This window comes from Mobula hypostoma, chromosome 21 (assembly GCF_963921235.1).
Source record: "Mobula hypostoma chromosome 21, sMobHyp1.1, whole genome shotgun sequence".
In the NCBI taxonomy this organism is placed as follows: Eukaryota; Metazoa; Chordata; class Chondrichthyes; order Myliobatiformes; family Myliobatidae; genus Mobula; species Mobula hypostoma.
This window is the reverse complement of record NC_086117.1, coordinates 24,815,373-24,836,203: the sequence shown is the minus strand read 5'-3', so window position 1 is coordinate 24,836,203 and position 20,831 is coordinate 24,815,373. Positions and strand designations below refer to the sequence as shown.

Here is a 20,831-nt window from a genome sequence, read left to right as displayed (position 1 = left end):
CATTTAACAGTCATTTCTAAGTGATAGCAATAAAAATGCAGAACATAAGAAATTTTCAGATGAGAGCATCTGTGGAGAAAGTTAATATTTCAGATTTTATTCCATATTTCAGCATTTGCAGTTTTTTTGCTTTTCACTTCCCCATGATGAACATTTTCATTTCTGAAATTTGCATAATGCCCTGCACTATATTGTGTATAAACAACTGTTAAGTATAGTCTTGATTCATTTTCTCTGAGCTGAGCCAACCCCAGCCTTCCCACCTTCTACTCTGTATCAACCAGGTAGTTCAGTACTGACAGCATCAATGTTCTACTGGAAGATCATCTTCAAAAAAAAAATCCTAAAATGGAGGAGGAAGTCACAATATGTTCTACGGGAATGCAAAATGAAGGTTTCATGAGCAGCAAAAACTCCAAGTGGACTAACCTTTACTTTAATTATAATTGGTTATTTTGATTATTTTTTGATCACAGATCACTGTGCAATTTGAAAAAAAATTATAATAAACCATCTTCATTTCACCCTATTACAGACATGCCCTTTGACCATCCGTTATCCTTCCCCAACCTTCTGTACTATTTTGACTAATTTGTTTTCTCTCTTCTCTCAGTCCTGATGAAGGGTCTTTGATCTGAAAGGCTAACTTGCATCTCTTTCCATAGATGTCGTCTGACCTACCAACTTCTTTTGTTTTTGCACTTTTTTTTATTTTAGGGTATTTTTAATTGTTGGTTCATTAAAAACTGTACCACAAGGCTTCAATGTAAAGTTACATGCCCTCTAGAAGAAAATGGTTAATCTCTTGTAATCACGGTGGCTTATGTGAACCTACCCTCAAAGTCACAAGATGCACAGGATGTCAATGCAGCAAAATCATAGGCGCAATAAAGTATTTGCTAGGCATTAGTGGTAAGGACATTCCTTTGAATAAATTGTCTTTGCCCTGTCAGCTGGTAAATGAGGCTAGATCAAAAATCATTCTCAAAAATATCCTGCATTGTACTTCACAGAACCAAAAGACCCAAATGGGTCTTTCATCCAAGCATTTAACTTACAAAAAATCCATTACAATTCTTGTTAAGGAAAAACAGTCAAGTCATTGGAGTGGAGCAACAACTTACATTGTTTTTATTCGAATTTACCTCACACTGTTTATTGAGATGAATAATTTTCATTACTTTCAACTAAATTAATTCTGGTGGCCTGCATTAACCTAACTTTGGAAGACAATTTTTCCATTTAAACACTGTCCAAATAAGTTCTTTTGGCCACTTGGTTGGAAATTTCACCTCTGTCATCAAAAACCAGAAAATCTGAGACTCCTCCATCTACTATAAAGATTTGTACAATATTTAAACACATTCACCCACGTTAATTTTCCCTATATAAAACAATTCACGTCACAGTAATGCTTTCTTCTTACTTTGAATCCACGATTATGCTGTTGGAAGAGTTGGTTCCCAAATCTGATGCGAGGTGCTGGCAGCTGAATGCCAAGGGGAGGGGTGCCAAGAATTGATGCTCGCGATCCTGGTGGAAAGAAAGGCTGTAGACCTGGTGTAGACATGTTGTATCCAGGAAGACCACCTAGAAAATTGAACTTGTGAGAATCAGATTTAGGAAAGATGATATGTTAGCAACATACAAAAATTTCCAAACCATGTAAATCATCATACTTTAAATATGATACCAAAATGTCACAACTAAATAAAGTATATTTTCTCTGACCTTGATAATCTGGACAGCATGTTAAATTAATGTGAATTAACAGCTGCAAATTCAGAACAATCCAAAAATAACTATTTTTTCCCCAGGATCTAATTAGATCACTTGACCCACAGAACATAATCATGCGGTTAAAAGGCTCGTTCAGAAATAGTAGGCTAAAATAATAATATAATCCTACAGAAAATACCATAACATTTAAATTGGACTTGAGTCACTGTCAGTTATTTCCAAGTTAAAGAATGAAAATGTGGTTAGAATATGTAACAGATAAGCAGGCAATAACAGTCATCTCAAAAGACACAAATGATATAAGTTTTAAAAAATGCTGAGAAGACAGATTCAAAGTATACCAGACAACTGGGTGACTCGTTGGGGCACCCTTTAAGAGAAGGGTAGTGCAGTCTGATGTGACCAGAATGAACATTAAATTTTCCTGAATGCTATTGGTATTGCTTTGCTTTGGAAATTGAAGAAGAAAACCTCAGTTTATTAAAGAGGAATGACAAATATAGGCAAATATAGCTCCTCCTCATTTAACAAAGGACACTTTTGATGGCATCATTTCTGGTTGATCTGCAACCCTTGTGCCTCTCGTTGTCATTCTGGAGATGTGCAGTCCTTTCATCTGCTGTCTCTTCATCTCTTCTGCTGTTTATTCATTGTCTCTGATCTTGGAGACGTGCATTTCTCTGCTCCTTTGTCTCTTCCTCTCTCTTCATCCTGTGCCTGTTTTTGTTATTCTGGAGACATGCAGCCCTTTCATCCCCCGTCTCTTCATCTCTTCTGTTGTTTGTCTCTTATCCTGGACAGGTGCATTTCTCAACTCCTTTGTCTCTTCGTCTCTCCTCCTTCTATGCCATTTGTTATCATTTTGGAGACATGCATGCCTCTCCTCCTCTGTCTCTTCTTCTCTCATCTTTTTTGCCCTGACTCTTTGATCCTGGAGTCGTGTAGCCCTGGCCTCATCCGATTCTTGTTCTCTCCCTCTCCTTGCCGCTTCCCGACAACATTTGGCGTCATCTCTTGACCATAATGTCCCCCTTCTCTTTCCACGCAGCATAATTAGGTTGACCATATTTTTTTACCCTAATGCTGGATAGAAGATACGAAGCAGTAACACCAAAGCCTCCAGGATGCTGATTATTCTTGACGATGTGGTTGGCGTTCTCCTAAATGGACGTGATATAGTCACCGCTGTCCTTTGACTGCAGCAAAGAGTTTGATAGGTGTCTCGGTGTACGTCATTACAATAAGATTTAATTATCTCTTATTGACGGGTCTCAGTTTGATCTGTCCCAATCCTGCACATGCTGATGGTGATTAACAGAAAGTGACCACTCGAAATAGAGCTGCCCTGCCCTTTTGCTCCGGTTGGTGTCTCTGCTGTGAGCACTGAGAGTCACTGTTGAGGCTGGCCATGCGCATGCATTGTGGTGTCGCGTCGTGGTTTCCATCATGGCTGACATCGGCTCTCAGGTAAAAGCGGGGCTGTTGATTTTGGCGAGTGAGCAATTTTATACGAATATATAACCCTGAACTTTGCCTGCATTCTGTAAGTTAGCGCATTTTAAGTCGATTTAGCAAAAATAGTGCCGCTGTAATGCACCGTTTGCACTAATTGGAGGTCACAAACAGACAGAGCATGAGAGTTTTAGTAGTATATAGATAGATATCCAGGTAATTAAATGTTGATTTTATATACAGAGAACTCAGTACTGATCCTCATGGGACCCCAAAAAAAAGTGTGAAAAATTGAGGGAGATCCATTTTCTCCTGTTCTGCTTTGATCAAGCACCAATTTCATTGTTTATATCGTAAACTGGTGCAATATGGTGCAATTCAGTCATAGACTTTAAAACACTAATCTAATAAAAGTTATACTTTTAAATAAATGTCAAGGTACTTGAGGTAAAAACAAAATTTGTTACAGAATATTAAATGACCAACCACAAGCCCTACACTTGTAATGTTGCATACAAAAGCTAATAGTAGGTGAACCACAAAAATATAATTTAAAAAAACTATAACAGCTAAGAATTAACCTTTAGTGTACTTGGCAAATAATATCTGATTCTAATTGCTACCAAAAACACACCCTTTGTTTAACAACTGTGCAGGAAAAGTTGTTGAACTCTTATCTGTGCCCATTTTATTGCAGCAGAATGTATTTTTAAAATGTATTTAACTGAACCAAAAGAAATTGTACTGTAGACTCAAAATAAACTTTGATAAGATGTAAAAACTCACTAAAACACATCTGCACCCATTTTTCAATTTTTTAAAATTTATTTTATTTTCATAATGAAAAGGTCACTAACAGTAAAGTCCCAAAAAATAAGTTCAAAGTATTACTAAGAGATGAACATTTCATAAATTGCTGCAGTATAAAAATAGCAATTTAACTTTCAAAGTATGACCCTACCTTGCATCTGCTGCATTATCAGGGCTCGTTGTAGCATAGGATTGGGATTAAGGAGTGAAGCTTGACTGGGTGGATGTAGGTTTATCTGAGGCAGTTGCTCCTGCTGCTGCTGCTGACGATGCTGCTGGTGTTGGTGAAGATGGTGGTGATGATACTTTTGTGGCTGTGGCTGCATAGCCCTACAAAGAAAATTATCTATATTTTAAAAACAAACATTTTCCCAACAGGCACAATCATTCATGGATTAAAATAAAACTCTAACAGATTATAATTTCCTGATACACAATAAGTGACACCAGCAATTTTAATTTTTAATGAGTTCAGTGGCAAATCACTGAAGGGTTGTATTACACAACCATCTGTCTACATACTAATTAATACCTGATCTGGAACTTCAGTTCTCCAATGGGAATTTTCCACTTTTTTTTTAAAATGTGGATTTTCCTTGTTCTAATATCGGCACCAACAGGCATCATCCTTGAGGTTTCTAGTTTAGTCTGACAGCATGTTCTGATGTACCTCATGCACGTGAAGTTGTCAAAATCATTTCTTTGGTTCACTGTATGCAAAGGACAACATTTTCGTCACACAGCTGCACTTCCTGAGATTAAAATGGAACTATTACCACATCTGAGTATCCAAAATACTGCAGTAAGACACACTATTAATTTCCCAAATGCATTCTTTCAACAATAGCAGAAATAGGCCAAGCCTTAGTGTATGCCATTATGAAAGCTTTAAAATACTGCTTCCCAAAACAGATACATAAAACCTCTGAAATATACCCTGGTGAGATTATCCAAAGTTCAAAGTAAATTTATCTAAGTACATACATGTCACCATATACAATCCGAAGATTCATTTTCTTGCGGGCAATCACAGTAGATACAAGAAACACAAGAGTCAATGAAAGGCTGCACCCAACAGGACAGACAACAATCAATGTACAAAAAAAAACAACAAACTGTGCAAATACAAAAAGAGAAAAGTAAATACATACAAGCATGAATAAATAAGCAATAAATATCGAGAACATGAAATGAAGAGTCCTTGAAAATGTGTCCACATCAGTGATGGGGCAAGTGATCACCTCTTGTCTACGAGCCTGATGGTTGAGGGGTAGTAACTGTTCTTGAACCCGGTGGCACGAGTCCTGAGGCTCTTATACCTTCTTTCTGATGGCAACAGAAAGAACATGGCCTGGATGATGGGGTTCCTTGATGGTGGATGCTGCTTTCCTGCGACAGCACTCTGCATAAATGTGCTCAATGGTGGGAAATGCTGGGACGGATTGGGCTAGGCCATATCCACTATTTTTTGTAGACTTTTCCGTACAAGAGCATTGGTGTTTCCATACTAGGCCGTGATACAACCAGTCAATATACTCTTCATCACACAACTACAGAAGTTCGTCAAAGTTTTAGATGACTTGCCAAATCTTCATAAACTTCTAAAAACATAGAGGCACGTCATGCTTTCTTTGTAGTGGCACTTGTTTGCTGGACCCAGGACAAATCTTCTGAAATGATAACGCAGAGAAATTTAAAGTTGCTGACCCTCTCCACCTGTGATCCCGCAATGAGGACTGGCTCATGGAACTCCATTTTCCTCCTCATGAAGTTAATCATCTCCTTGGACTTGGTTTTAATTTACAATAGGTAACATTATATTCCATGGGATGGAGGTGTGCCATTTCATTCCCTAACAGACTTAATGAAGCCACAATCTGAATTGTTTTTATTCATAAGAAATGCTACATTCAGAATACTACAAGGGATTAGTTTGGATGGGTATAAGATGGGTGTCATGGATTTGGTGGGCTACAGAATCTTGGGAGTGCACCACGACTCCAACTGCAGCACTTGTCTATCATTTTGACAGCAGAATTGTGTTATAAAAATCAGCTGTGGCTCAGTGGGAGGTACTTGGAACTATAATTTAGATGACTTTGCATCTTTGGATGAAACAATAAATTAAGAGCTAAAAGATCCTATGTCAATATTTCTAAGGAAAGTGAAGTGTTCCAAGAATATTGGGGAACATTAATGGCTCAACCAGTGAAAGAGGTTGCCAAATCAGTGATATTACTGATGCTTTTCAGTACAAAAACTAAATTCCACCTTTGCTTATTATTGCTATACTCCAAAGACACTCCATTGCCTGAAGGCTGAATGTTCTTATTTTCAGTTTTCTTAAAAAAAAACACAAACAGTACTTTGGAAAAGTCAAGTTGTGACAGTAGAACTTACTTTCCTACATCTCACAGACTTATAGGAACTTGTGGATTTTTTGTGTGATCTAAAAGAACCAGCTTGGCACAATTACAGAACCATAATGAATACTGAAGGAAATGTCACTTAGGGGCTGCATGTTTTTTTTAAACCACAAAAATTGCTGATCCACTGGGAGAATCTTAAGCAATTCAAACTTTCCCTTATTTTTAAAAAGAAAATTGAGTCCAAAAACTCACATGGATAGAACTGTAATCACTTATAACAGAAATCATGTATTGGTAGTACAAGAAAAAGTCCTAGCTTTGTGGCAAATTAATTTATAAACAAAGAGTAAACCAACTATGTCAGACAAGAATCTCACTTGCATGCATAGTAACTCCTTGCCCATGACTATTCGAAGTAAAATTTGAGGAGGTATTGAGAATCCATAATTTCCCCATCAAGGAATTGTTGCTCATTAATACACTGGGGGGAAAAAGTAGCCACCCTGATTGTTTTTTTTAAATATATAAACAGTCTCAACCTTCTTTAAGTAGGCAAAAGAATATAAGGTTTGACACAAATTAAAAGATAAAATCTCCAAAACATAGTCTTTCTACATCTCAAGCAGATTCTCTGAATTAATGACTTGCAATAGACATGAGACAACAGATGCAGGAGTAGGCCATTCGGCCCTTCGAGCCAGCACTGCCATTCACTGTGATCATGGCTGATCATCCACAATCAGTATCCAGTTCCTGCCTTATCCACATAACCCTTGATTCTGCTATCTTTAAGAGCTCTATCCGTCTCTTTCTTGAAAGCATCCAGAGACTTGGTCCCCACTGCCTCCTGGGGCAGAACATTCTACTATCCACCACTCTCTGGATGCACCAACTATGATCTATGAGTGTCTTAGGTGCTTGAAAAGACCGAAGTGGGAACCACACCCTCTTCGACAGTGAGAGCTCAGGATGCCAACAATCTGCAGGTAGTCTGTGATATGGTGTGTTTTAGAACATTAATAAGTTTTTGACAAGAACAGGCCACTTGGCTCAACAAAGCTTGCCAAATTATAACCTGTCCTGGCAGTACAGGTGCTCCTAGTTTTTTTTATATGAAGCTTCCGTGCATTGCAGATACATGGACATTGAAAAGCAAATACACAAGATTCTCAACCATATCTCAAATTCTCCTTCCAGCTATTATGGACGAGAAATTACCATGCATCAGCAGAATGCTGCATTTTGTCTACATAGCCTCCAAGAACATAATTGAATTTTTCCCTCTTTCCACCTGGCATTCTCTTCCTGAGACAAGTGTCTATTTTGGGAATTTGGCCCAATGGAGTGGACTGAAGGTAATAAGAACTTCAAAGGTCTATAGTCCAAACAAGGCTCCACTCACTGACAGCCAAGAATGGAGTAAAACTCATCGAGGACACTCACTCAACCTCCACAACCATGACTCAGTCCTTGATGCAAATATCCTTGACACTACTCCACAACAGCTCTTTTTGATCCAAGCTTGCCCCTACTGACCAACAGGAAGTTAAAAAATCATATCCAAAATTAAAAACAACTCAGCTGCAGATGGTATTGGTACAAAAGATCTAAAAGTAGGCCATTAAGAATTTTGATCATAAATTCATAATCTTGTCTGTCTACTTTGAAGATAATAGGATATACAATAAGTAAGATATAGGTCCCCAAGAAATGCTGTCATATATCATGTCACATGTTCAAAACCATACAACTATGTTAACTACTTGAGTGTTGCCTTATTGTCTGTTAAAAAGAAAATTATTGTGGTCCTCCTCAACTGTCTCCTCCTAGTAGGTGAAGTGCTGCACCCCTTTCTGAAGGCTCAGTGGACAACAATTCCAAGAGAAATGCAAACAGCAGCATTAACCACTCTGAATGTCCTTTTTGGATCTCATTATTGCCTTTGACTTCATCAACTGGGTCTGTGTTGTACTCTCCAGCAATTCTGCACTTTCGTTATATGTCTGCTTCAGAACTGAATGTAAGCCATAATCCTACAGTGTCAATCTCAGGAAAGACCAGGGTCAAATAAGGCTGCATCGTTGCCCCAGAACCCCTTTCAATCTTTGTTACTGCAGTGCTGCAAAACACCTCCAAAAAAAAAGAGAGGAACTAATCTGCAGAACTAATTCAAAGAAAGCTATTCAACTAATGGCAACCATATTCTAGAACCAAGGAACACCCAGACTAGGCAGCATATAAGGAAAAGAGTAAACAGTCGACGTTTCGAGCTGAAAGGTGTCGTCTGTGTTACAGTATGCAAACAATGCTTGTGTTTGCTCATGCACGCAGGTTGAACTTTCATATACAAAAGACGTGTCTTGTGCTTAACATCCTCTGGACAACGTCCTCTTCTAATTTGGGCGGTACATTGGCATAGCATTTAGCATAATGCTATTACAGCGCCCGCGATCACCAATCGTAGTTCAATTTCTGCTGCTGTCTGCAAGGAGTTTACACATTCTCCCCCATGTAAGGAGTTTATGTGTTTTCCTTGCGACCACAAGGGCTTCATCAAGATGTTCTGATTTCATCCCGTATTCTAAAGTTTAGGGTTAGGGTTAGGGTTAGTGAGTTATGGGCAGGCTATGTTGACACTAGAAAAAACTTGTAAGTTGCCAAGCACAATCTTTGTTGATTTGAGTTGATGTACACGATGCATTTCACTGTATGTTTCGATGTACACATGAAAAAAAACTAATCTTTTAAAAATACCTTACTGTCAAATTTCATTCTCAGGTATTAAAAGTTCAAAGCAAGACACTGGAAAAATGGACCACTCCTCAGTGAAAGCAGACATTAATGATGAAATTCTCCACTGCTTTTAATGTGCCAGCACAGACTTTGGTCAACTGAAGAGGATGTTTAAAGATCAAAAATCTTAGGACAAGAACGAAACTAATGGACTACCAGGCAAGTGATCCCCGCCATGCTAAGTTCTTCCGAGATGTGGACTACCTAAAGCAAACACCTCAGAGCACTACAGAGCTATCACAAATGCTGCCTCTGCAAAATCCTCCAAGTCCACTGGCAGGCTAACTGAACCAATGCCAGCATTCTCAGGCTAAATACCGCGGGGCAAAACTGACAGCAAATTCATCTTATGACTCCAACAGTGACATGCTGCTTAATTTCTTTCTATGTACCATATGAGAGGAAACCACTAACCCCAACAGACTGTTGTGTCTGGAATGCATGCACCTTATTTACAGCAAGGTCTGATGTACCAGCTGCTCCCAGAAACTGCAGCAGTATTAGACATCAATTAAAAGTACTCAGTACAGCATCTTTATTGCTTCCCTCACTATCCTGTGTTGCACGTGTGCAACAGAAACGCAGGCTCTACAAAGTCTACATGCATAATCAGAGGAACTGTTAACACATTCACTGAAATGCATTTTCCCCAGATTTCACCAACTTTTACAGAGCCAATTCTGCAGCAAATACTTCTGTTCATGCATCACCCATTCCTACTACCTTGCACTGAATTCTGGGCCCTGAACAGCATATATGATTTTGCCACTCTCGTCCTCATATGCAAATCATTCCAAGCCCTTAATAAACTCTATTTATAAATGTGCTAATCATTCATTATTTCTTTAAACAGTAACCTTTTACTCATCTACTACATCTTTTGCCTTCGTTCAAACTCTCCATGCCACACACCTCCTTTGAGACTGTCTTTAACTTAGTATCTTTTAGTACTAATCTAATTTTAGTTTTCATTCAACACAGTGTTAAGTTTTATCTGATCACCTTATGTTCTGCTTTAGAATGGTCATACTCAAGGCACCACATATTAATTCTGTAATCTTTCACAGGAATGGATTTGATGGAGTACATCATTTTAATTACTCTTTACATTGAGTTTTTAAACTGTTTCAAACACAAGTGCAATTTAGATTCAGTTTGGGCATGTTGCTAGTATATTCTGACCAAGTTAAAAAGTTGCAATTTTAAGTCTCAATGAATGAAGGCATACAATTGTAAACTGTTTTGTATGGTGAAGGATGTGTAATTTCATCTAAAAAGAGACTGAAGATATTCGCAAAGCACAGAGGTTAGGTCCGCATAGCTAGGTGGGCCGCTGGGCCTGTTTCTGGGCTGCAGTACTCTTATGATTCTATGGTGATGAGATTATGACCAAGCTGTGGCACATTTTGTAGAGTCTGCTCCTGGATCTAGTGTAAGTAGTTATTCACAGGGCAAATGTCGTCAGTGGCAAGGGCATCACTCGCCTCTTTTCACAAGCCTAGTCAGTGTTCAGGCGACACGGAAAAAGCTACACACCTTTTCTTTCTACAAATTACTCCTCTGCAAAGGAACAGTAGCTAGTTTATGTGGCAATATTAGAGTACGTATCTCACGTTTCCCATCTGTTTCATTCAGATCTTGTTTGAAATATTTATTTTGACATTCATAATGCTGGTGTAAATCCATAGTAGTCAAACTTATAGTCTTTTTTTTTGCAGCAAACACATTTAGTGTATCAACAGTTCAGGACTTGAAGTCCCGGCAGCCCGAAACATCGATTGTTTACTCTTTTCCGTAGATGCTGCCTGATCTGCTGAGTTCCTCCAGCGTTTTGTGTACTTCCAGAGCAGCGTTCACGACCTCAAGACATCACAAAGCATTTTACAAGAAACGTATCACTCTTGAAGCGTAGGCTCTGACATTATCTGTCACGTTTCCTTGATAAACTGCACACAGGAATTGTCCCTTAAAACAGTAAGGGCCAATAACTAAATACTTTGTTTAGCGACACTAATTTGGAGATAAATATAAGCGCCAAAGACTGGTGAATTCACCTGGTCTGCAATCTCGACCTCACTTGTCTGCACTCGATAGAGAACAGTCTTGTTTACTTCTCTGAATGGGGTTGGGTGCAGATTCCCCTTCCAGTCACAATTCCAGACGCGTTTGTGTTCAAAAATGGAATTCTAAATCGAACCGGACTAACGGCTACTTATTTTAGAACTAGTGTTTCAGTTGCAAAAAGACAAATGCAACTACTGTATCAAAGACTTAAGTTAGACTGTCAGATCTTGCGTTAGCCCACACTTTTATTTTTGTAAACTTTTAGCAATTCCACTCCAAATGGGAATCGCGTTCAGCTCCCCGACCTGTCTTGATTGAAAAGACTTACCGGTTAGGGCCTGGCTGTGGTGGCGGTGGGTGTGGATGGTGATGGCGATGGTGCTGCTGCCGCTGCTGATGAATAAGCTGCTGGAGCTGAAGCAACTGCTGCTGGAAATGCTGCTGTTGCTGAGGGAACATAATGTAAACCAGTTCCTTTAGTATTAATAACAATTATTTTATTTTTAGTTGTGCGGAGAAAGTCGACCCTCGCTACCTACAAACGTTTGGTTTGCGTCAGAAGAAAGACCCTCGCGACCAAAACTTCGGCCACAGCGCCCCTAGCGGCCCGGAGGCTGCAACGCCACCTGTCTGCCCGGGCCGCCACTAACATGCTCCACTTGGGACTGGTGTCGGCCAGAAAAGTAGCGCTTTCATTGAAGTCTGGCCACTTCTAAGATTTACTGTCATATAAAAAAATGCAATGCGCCTCATTAGAATGTTTGCAGATGACACAGAAATTGGGAGAGTTTGTAGATCACGAGGAAGATTACAGAAGAACATAAATTTGCTCTCAGGAGAAGTTGAACAAACTTAAATTGTTTTATTTGGAGTTTTGGAAGGGATGGGAGCCTAATAGAAGGATATAAAATTACTAGAAGCTTAGATAGGGTAAATATAGCCTACTTTTTTTGTGCAAAGTGAAATGTCAAATACCAGAGGGCATAGGTTTGTGAGAGGGGTAGAGTTTACAGGAGATTTGCAAGACAGGATTCCCCCCCCCCCCATAAGCAGACAGATGGTAGAAGTTTAGATTGGCATTACAGTGGCCAAAGGCCTGTACTGTACAGTGACAAGTTGTACAGTTGATAGTAAACTCACTGGAATCTTTCATGGAGTGTATTACACGAGAAACAGAAGCAATCAAGGATAAGCCATTTTTGCCTTCATGCTTGCTCCGCCAGTCAGTAAGATCATGACTGATCTTGCACCTCAGTGTCACGAACCCCATATCACTTGATTCTATTACTGTTTAAAACTACATAGAGTCACGATGTTACAGAGCATGGAAACAAGCCCTTCAGTCCAACTTACCCACAGCAATCAAAATTTCCTGCCTGAGCTCATCCCATTGGGCTGTGTTTGAGCCCTACCCCCCAACACTTTACAATCCATATATCTACCCAAATGCTTTTTACATGTTGCAATCGTACCTGCTTCTACCACTACCTCAGGCAATTCATTTCATATACTCAAAGATTCAAAGTACATTTTGTTATCAAAGAATGTATAAGCTATACGACCTTGAGATTTGTTTGCCCACAAAAATACGAAACCCGAAAGAACCCAATCATAGAAAAAATTAGAAAATAAAAGACCAACACCCAATGCAAGAGAAAGAGAAAAAAACACAAATCATGCAAACAATTGAAGCAAGCAACAACATTGAGTCCTCAGATCCAGATCCTGGAGTAGGCCCAAAGCCTCGCTTATCAGTTTATCATATAAGTGGCCACGGAGCACAGCAGCCAGGGTAGTCTTCATTGCCTCAGTGCATTGGAGAGAGGAGTTACCATTGTGGAAAGCAAGCGAAATCAGCTCTCACCCCTGATCCCAACACCCTGTCTTTTAAGTCTATCTGGGCCAGTATTTAGATTAGATTAGATTATGAGGACACTCAGTCCTCGTTTATTGTCATTTAGAAATGCATGCATTAAGAAATGATACAATGTTCCTCCCGAGTGATATCACAAAAAAAAAGGACAAACCAAAGACTAACACTGACAAGACCACAGAATTATAACATATAGTTACAGCAGTGCAAAGCAATACCATAATTTGATAAAGAGCAGACCATAGGCACGGTAAAAAAAAGTCTCAAATTTCCGATCGACTCCTGATAGTCCTGATAGTGGGCGGCAAAAGGGAGAAACTCTCCCTGCCATAAACCTCCAGGCACTGACAACTGCCGATGTTTTGGAAGCATCCAACCACAGCCGACTCTGAGTCCGTCCGAAAACTTCAAGCCTCTGACCAGCCCCTCCAATACAGCCTCTCCAAGCACCATCCTTTGCCAAGCGCTCTGACCCCGCCTCGGCCGCCGAGCAACAAGCAAAGCCGAGGACTCAGGGCCTTCTCCTCTGAAGACTCTGGATCACACAGTAGCAGCGGCAGCAAAGAAGGCATTTCAAAAGTTTCTCCAGATGTTCCTCCATGCTCTCACATCTGTCTCCATCAAATCAGGATTGTGCACGACACCCTACTTGACAGATAACAGATATCATTCACCGGAGAGGCTGCTGCGCGCTGCGTTGTGCCGCCATCTTCTCCTCCTCTAACTTGACCAAACAATCGAAGAGTGAAGGGCTCCAGTGCCCTGGGGAGAGGAGTAAACATCAGAGAGGGAGTGAAATCAGCCCTCGCCTCTGATCTGGGCTGGCCTTAAAATTACTGAAAAGGCAGATCGTGCTTCGCACTGGGAGCTCCAGTCCAGGACCACGCCGCCCATCCCAAAGCTGCTCTCAAGTTCTTCAAACCAGCTCAGCACCCAGAGCAATCCCACCTCACACCCGGGCCAGTTGTACAGGTATTGAAATCGAATATCCTCTGCCAGGGACCCGACTTCTCCTCTCGTCCTTCAGGTCCCTTTAAAAATCTTTCTCTTGTCACCTTAAATCTATGCCCTCTAATATTAGACTCCCCTACACTGGGAAAAGGATTTACCATTCACTTTATCTATACCCCTTACGATTTTATGTTTTACTACACTACCCCTCTTCGTTTTATTTTTTTTTTGGAACACTCTGCCATGGCGCGCTCTCTCTCTCTCTCTCTCTCGTGGTCGCTCGCTCGCTCTCAAAAAAATTGATTTCCATGATATTGTATATAATTTGCGGGCATCAGGGAGCCACTATTAATATGCCGGAGACTCCCGGAACTTCCAGGAGAGGTGGGATGTCTGTGTTGCACTTTGGGAGGACAAACCAGAGTAGGGCTTATACAATAAATGGTAGGGCATTGAGGAGTGGGATCTGGGAATACAGATCCATAATTCCCTGAAAGTGGTGTCACATGTAGATAGGGTCATAAAGTGAGCTATTGGCACATTGGCCTTCATAAACCAAAGTACTGAGTACGGGAGTTGGGATGTTATGTGAAGTTGTATAAGATGTCAGTGAGGCCTAATTTGGAGTATTACGTGCATTTTGGGAAAGATGTAAATAAGATTGAAAGAGTACAGAGAAAATTTACAAGGATGCTACCGGGACTGGAGAACCCGAGTTACAAAGAGAGATTGAAAAGATTGGGACTTTATTCCCTGGAGTGTAGGAGAATGAGGGGAGATTTGATAGAGGTAGACAGATTTATGAAGGGTACAGATAAGATCAGCATGAGCAGGCTTTCTCCGCTGAGGCTGGGTGAGACTAGAACCAGATGTCACAGATTAAGGGTAAAAGGTGAAATGTTTAAGGGGAACATGAGATGCCAGAAGAAGTGATGGATCCGGATTTGATGTCAGTATTTAATAGAGATGTGGATAAGTGCATGGATAGGTTGGGTATTGCGTGCAGGTCAGTGGGCCTAGGCAGAGTAATGGTTTGGAATAGACTGGATGGGCAGAGGGGCCTGTTTGTGTGCTGTGCTTCTCTGTGACTATCCTGTTGACGTGTGTTGCTATTTTCAGGGAACTCCGGACGTACCCCTAGGTCTAAGTGGATATCAGTGCTATATATTCTCAGCAACTGACCCTTCACAGTCAACTTGGGTACCTCAATCCAAGGATTCACCACCTTCTTGGAAAAGAAATTTCTTTCCATCTCTGTCATGAAAGGCCAACACTTTATTTTGAGACAGTGAACCTCTGGTTCCAGACACCATTGCCAGAGAATATTTCAACAACACAGTCATAACGCAAAGATTTTTACTCCCTCACATTGTAGGACGGATGTAAGATTTAAATAAATTCAATTCAATTCATTGCATCTCTTCTTAAGGTCAAAGAATCTTGTATGATTTAAATCAGAACAACTCTAGATCTTCTAACTGGAGAGGTATGGCCCTGACTTCTTGATTCTCCCCATACCACAAACCTACCATCCAAGGAATCAATTTGGTCAATCTTTGCTGGGCTCCGTCTATCACAGAAATATCTTTCTATTTCAGATGAGAAGTTTGACCTGTGCACAATGTTCTAGGTGCCATCACACCAGGGTTCTGTACAATATTTGGTGCAGGATACCTCTACTCTTCTATTCAATTCCTCTTGCAACAAAACCTACATATCTTTTGCACTTTGAATTACTTGCTGTTCTTACATATTAAATTTCAGTGATTGTTTATAAAGGCACCTAGATCCCTCAGAACATTGATTTCTTTCAGTTTCTCACCATTTATATAACCATATAACCACATAACCATATAACAATTACAGCACGGAAACAGGCCATCTCGGCCTTTCTAGTCCGTGCCGAACTCTTACTCTCACCTAGTCCCACCGACCTGCACTCAGCCCATAACTCTCCATTCCTTTCCTGTCCATATATCTATCCAATTTAACTTTAAACGACAACATCGAACCTGCCTCAACCACTTCTGCTGGAAGCTCGTTCCACACAGCTACCACTCTCTGAGTAAAGAAGTTCCCCCTCATGTTACCCCCATACCTTTGCCCTTTAACTCTCAACTCATGTCCTCATTTGAATTTCCTCCACTCTCAATGGAAAAAGCCTATCCACGTCAACTCTATCAATCCCCCTCATAATTTTAAATGCCTCTATCAAGTCCCCTCTCAACCTTCTATGCTCCAAAGAATAAAGACCCACTTGTTCAACCTTTCTCTGTAACTTAGGTGATGAAATCCAGGTAACATTCTAGTAAATCTTCTCTGTACTCTCTCTATTTTGTTGACATCTTTCCTATAATTCGGTGACCAAAACTGTACACAATACTCCAAATTTGGCCTCACCAATGCCTTGTACAATTTCAACATTACATCCCAACTCCTATACTCAATGCTCTGATTTGTAAAGGCCAGCATACCAAAAGCTTTCTTCACCACCCTATCCACATGAGATTCCACCTTCAGGTGGAATATTACAGTAAAATAGTTTGTCTTTCTATTTTCTCTATCATTAAATATTTTCACACTATATTCCAAATGCCACATCCTCGGGCATTCATTTAACACATGAACAGGTGGTATAGTGGTTAGCACAACGCTTTACAGTACAGGCAACTCCGGTTCAATTCCCGACACTGCTTGTAAGGAGTTTGTATCTTCTCCCCGTGACTGTGTAGGTTCCCTCTGGGTGCTCCAGTTTCCTCCCGTAGCTCTAAAACTTACTGTTCATAGGTTAATTCGTCATTGTAAATTGACCTGTGATTAGGCTAGGATTAAGCCGGGGGATGCTGGGCAGCATGGCTCAAGGGGCCAGAAAGGTCTATTCTGCACTGCATCTGGATAAATAAATAAAATAAACATCTGCATATTAGGTAGATAGATCAATAGATCCCAGAGGAAATTACAGTGTCTCTGTAGCATTGCAAGTACACAGATATACAAATATTAGAAGAAAAGTAAGAAAGAATAAAAGAAAATAAGATGTATAAGATGTACAAAATTTACAAGTTCACATGGATAAGATGGTAGTGCAAGAATTACTGTGATATTATACAGTAATGCGTGCACATTCACACTACCAGGATAAGAAGTGATGGTAGTATTGCACAGAGTGTCTGCAATACAGGGTGTGGTAAACAGAGTTCTGGTAAACAGTGGTTAATAATAGTCTAACAGGAGGGGGTCATCACTTCCCCGGCTAAAGTTTGACTCATTACAGAGCCTAATAGCCGAGGATAAGAATGACCTCATATACCGCTCTTTGGAGTAGCGCAGTTGTCTTAGTCTATCACTAAAAGTGTTCAGCCGAGGTGGCATGCAGAGGGTGAGAATCATTGTCCAGAATTGCCAGGATTTGCCGGAGGGTCCTTTATTCTACCACAGCCTCCAGTGCATCCAGTTTGACTCCAATAACAGAGTCAGCCTTTCTAATCAGTTTACTGAGCCTGATTCACCCATGTTAATGCCATTGTCCCAGCACACCGCTGTATAGAAGATTGTACTGGCGGCAACAGACTGGCAGAATATGTGAAGGAGAGGCCTGCATACTTCAAAGGACTCAGTCTCCTCAGCAAGTAGAGGCGACTCTGCCCTTCTTGTACACAGCCTCTGTGTTGGTGCTCCACTTGAGTCTGTCATCCAGGTGCACCCCCAGGTACATGTAGGTCCTCACCACATCCACACCATCAATAGTAACAGGTAACAATGCAGGCTTGGTATTCCTAAAGTCCATCACCATCTCTTTTGTCCTACTGATGTTGAGCTGCAGATGATTCAGCTGGCACCATTCAACAAAGTTCTCCACGAGGGCCCTGTATTCATCCTCCCGTCCTCCCTTTATACACCTAACTATCGCTGAGTCAACGGAGAATCTCTGCAGATGACATGACTCAGTGACCAAGTGTTGCAACTGAAGTCCAGGGTACACAGGGTAAACTGGAAGGGAGCCAATACAGTACCCTGTGGGGCCCTTCTCACCTGCTCAGTAGCGAAGATGAGTCCACGATGACTGGGGAATTGGTGGAAGGTGGGGGCTGGAGAGAAGTGAAGATTGGGATGATAGTAGTTGGTACATGGAGGTGTGAATGGTAGGTGCAGGAGATGGAGAGAATGTAGACAGTGGTAACCTGTGACGTTCATCCACATGTTGAACTGGAGGGGGGAGGAGGGAGGATGGGTGGCATTGGTGCTGAGGGAGCATTGGGTGCCTTGGCACTTGGACCAGTGTGCAGAGGGTGAGTGAACAGGAGGGCAATTGTCAAACCTATTGAGGAATTGGTTTAACTCATTAGCCCATTCACGGCCGCATTCTGACACTCTACAGCTACGCAGATTGGAGCCAGTGATGTTAGTCATGCCTCTCCACACCTCCCATGAGCTACCCTGCCCAAGCTGCTTCTCCAGCCCTCTCCCGTATCCCTCTTTAGCCACCTTGATCTTCACCTTTAGCTCCCTCTGCACACGTTTCAATTCCTCCCTGTCTCCTGATCTGAAGGCTCTCTTTTTGTGGTTGAGAAGAGCCTTCAGACCACCGGTGACCCATGGTTTGTTGCTAGGGAAGTAGTGAACATTCCTTGATGGTATTACAGAGCCCACACAAATGTTGATGTAGCCAGCGATGCAATCTGTAAGTTTGTTAATGTCCTCCCCGTATGGTTCACAGAGTATACTCCAGTCAGTAACTTCAAAGCAGCCCTCAAGGTCTCAATGGCCTCTGGAGACCATTTCTTTACTGTGTTGGTGGTAACTAGCTGTTGCTGTACTTTGGGCTTATACAAGGGCATGAGGTGAACCAGGCTGTGATCTGATCTTCCAAGCAGGGGGAGACCTGTGGAACTGCACACATCTCTGACGTTCACATACAAGGAGTCCAGTGTTGAAGTGCCTCCACATTAGATGATTCAGTCCTGACCATGCAGAGAGAAGGTGAGGCAGGCGGGTAATGGCTGCCACACAGTTTTGTTAAAAATACCATGGATGGAAATACTTAGCAGGTGAGGTATCATGTAAGGATGATGAAGTATAATAACTGGTTCAGGTCAGAGTGATCAGTGGTTGTTAGGATTCTTGGAGATCGATGGGAAAATGAAGCACAAGCTCCCTCCAGCCCAAGAAAGATTTGCATTTTTGTTGTTTTTTTCACAACCTTAATACTTTCCAACTTGAGTTACAAGTTGATAATCAAATATTTTTAAAAATGAGTTCCATGTTGTAACATGAGAATTGAGTTAAGGTTGCAAAAAGTCCTGAGCATGAGTTAGGTGACAGGGATATTAATGGAATCAAGACAGGACTCATACATATTTGCCAGATGTAGAGAGGATGCCTTCAGTACCATAACAACCCTAACATTAACATAGCAGAACATTACAAACATACTGAGTGCTCCCAGCATTCTCTGCATTTGTTTCACCCTTCTAGCATCTGCAGTTTTTTTTTGCTTAAGTTGCTTTAAGAATTTTAACATTGAGGTTTTGCTTAACATGGAGTCACCAAGGATCACTGGATATGTAGAGGTTAGGTTAGAAAGCAAGCAGCAGACCTTTGAATAACTTGTCACTTTACCACTGAGTTGTGAAATTTCAGGTTCAAATCCTACCTCGGTGATTAGTGCAAGTACCTAGAGTGACATTCAAATGTAGTAGTCAACTTGCTGCTATTCACAGCTCGGGGTGTTCCAGAGTTTGGGGTTCAATTCCAGCATCATCTGTAAGAAGTTTATCCATTTTCCCTGTGGGTTTCCTCTAGCTGTTACAGTTTCCTCGCATGGTCCAGAGCTGTACCAGTTAGTAGGTTAATTGGTTGTTGTGAATCATCCTGCCATTAGGCTAGAGTTAAAAAGGTAGGTTGCTGGTCTGTGCAACATGGTAGCCTGAAAGGGCCTATTCTGCACTGTACCTCTAAGTAAAATAAATAAAAAAATAAAGAAACACTGTCCTGTACTTATGGCTCCGTAAATGTAAGTGATCCTATTGCACCACTTTCAGGAGCTAGGGAGTTAAATCTAGGTGTATTCATCACAACAAGACTTATTTGAAATATATTAACTGGTTACCATCACATTGCTAATTGTGAGAGTTGGTGTGACAAAATTGGCAGTCAGATTTCCTACGGTTGTGACTATACTTCCCTTTTTGTTAACTGCAAAGTCTTTGGGACTTTCTGAAAGATCCCATATACATATAACTTTGTTAAAGCAAATTAGAGAGTCAGAAGCTGGCCAGGAAGATATCTCAATATCTAGTCCTGGTAAAGCTATTTCCTCGGACTAGACTAGACTAGCAAGTGCCATCTATAAATTTGCTGATGACACAACCTTTGTTGGTAGATTCTCAGATGGAGATGAGAAGGTGTACAGGACTGAGATGTACCAACTAGTGGAGTGGTGTTGCAGTAACAACCTGGCATTCAACATCACTAAGACGAAAGAGCTGATTGTGGACCTCAGGAAGGGTAAAAAGAAGGAATATATACCAATCCTCGTAGAGGGATCAGAAGTGGAGAGAGTGAGCCGCTTCAAGTTCCTGGGTATCAAGATCTCTGAGGATCTCGCCTGGTCCCAACATATCGATGCAGCTATAAAGAAGGCAAGACAGTGACTATACTTCATTAGGAGTTTGAAGAGATTTGGTATGTCAACAAAAACACTCAAAAACTTCTATAGATGTACCGTGGAGAGCATTCTAACAGGTTGTGTCATTGTCTGGTATGGGGGGGCTACTGCA

The 20,831-nt window shown here is 41.0% G+C and overlaps 1 protein-coding gene across 3 annotated transcripts in view; it reads right to left on the bottom strand.

Moving 5' to 3' along the window:
* LOC134359873 (cip1-interacting zinc finger protein-like) overlaps nt 1-11,791 on the bottom strand; it is a 54,673-nt gene extending 42,882 nt beyond the window's left edge. For all 3 annotated transcript variants that reach the window (XM_063073652.1, XM_063073653.1, XM_063073654.1), the window contains exons 1-3: nt 11,557-11,791; nt 4,154-4,332; nt 1,427-1,590 (exon numbers count right to left, since the gene is read on the bottom strand). In XM_063073652.1, the coding sequence (XP_062929722.1) occupies nt 1,427-1,590; nt 4,154-4,332; nt 11,557-11,687 (474 nt within the window). In that variant the 5' untranslated portion in view covers nt 11,688-11,791. The remainder of the gene's footprint in view (nt 1-1,426; nt 1,591-4,153; nt 4,333-11,556) is intronic.
* Nucleotides 11,792-20,831: the final 9,040 nt, after the last annotated feature.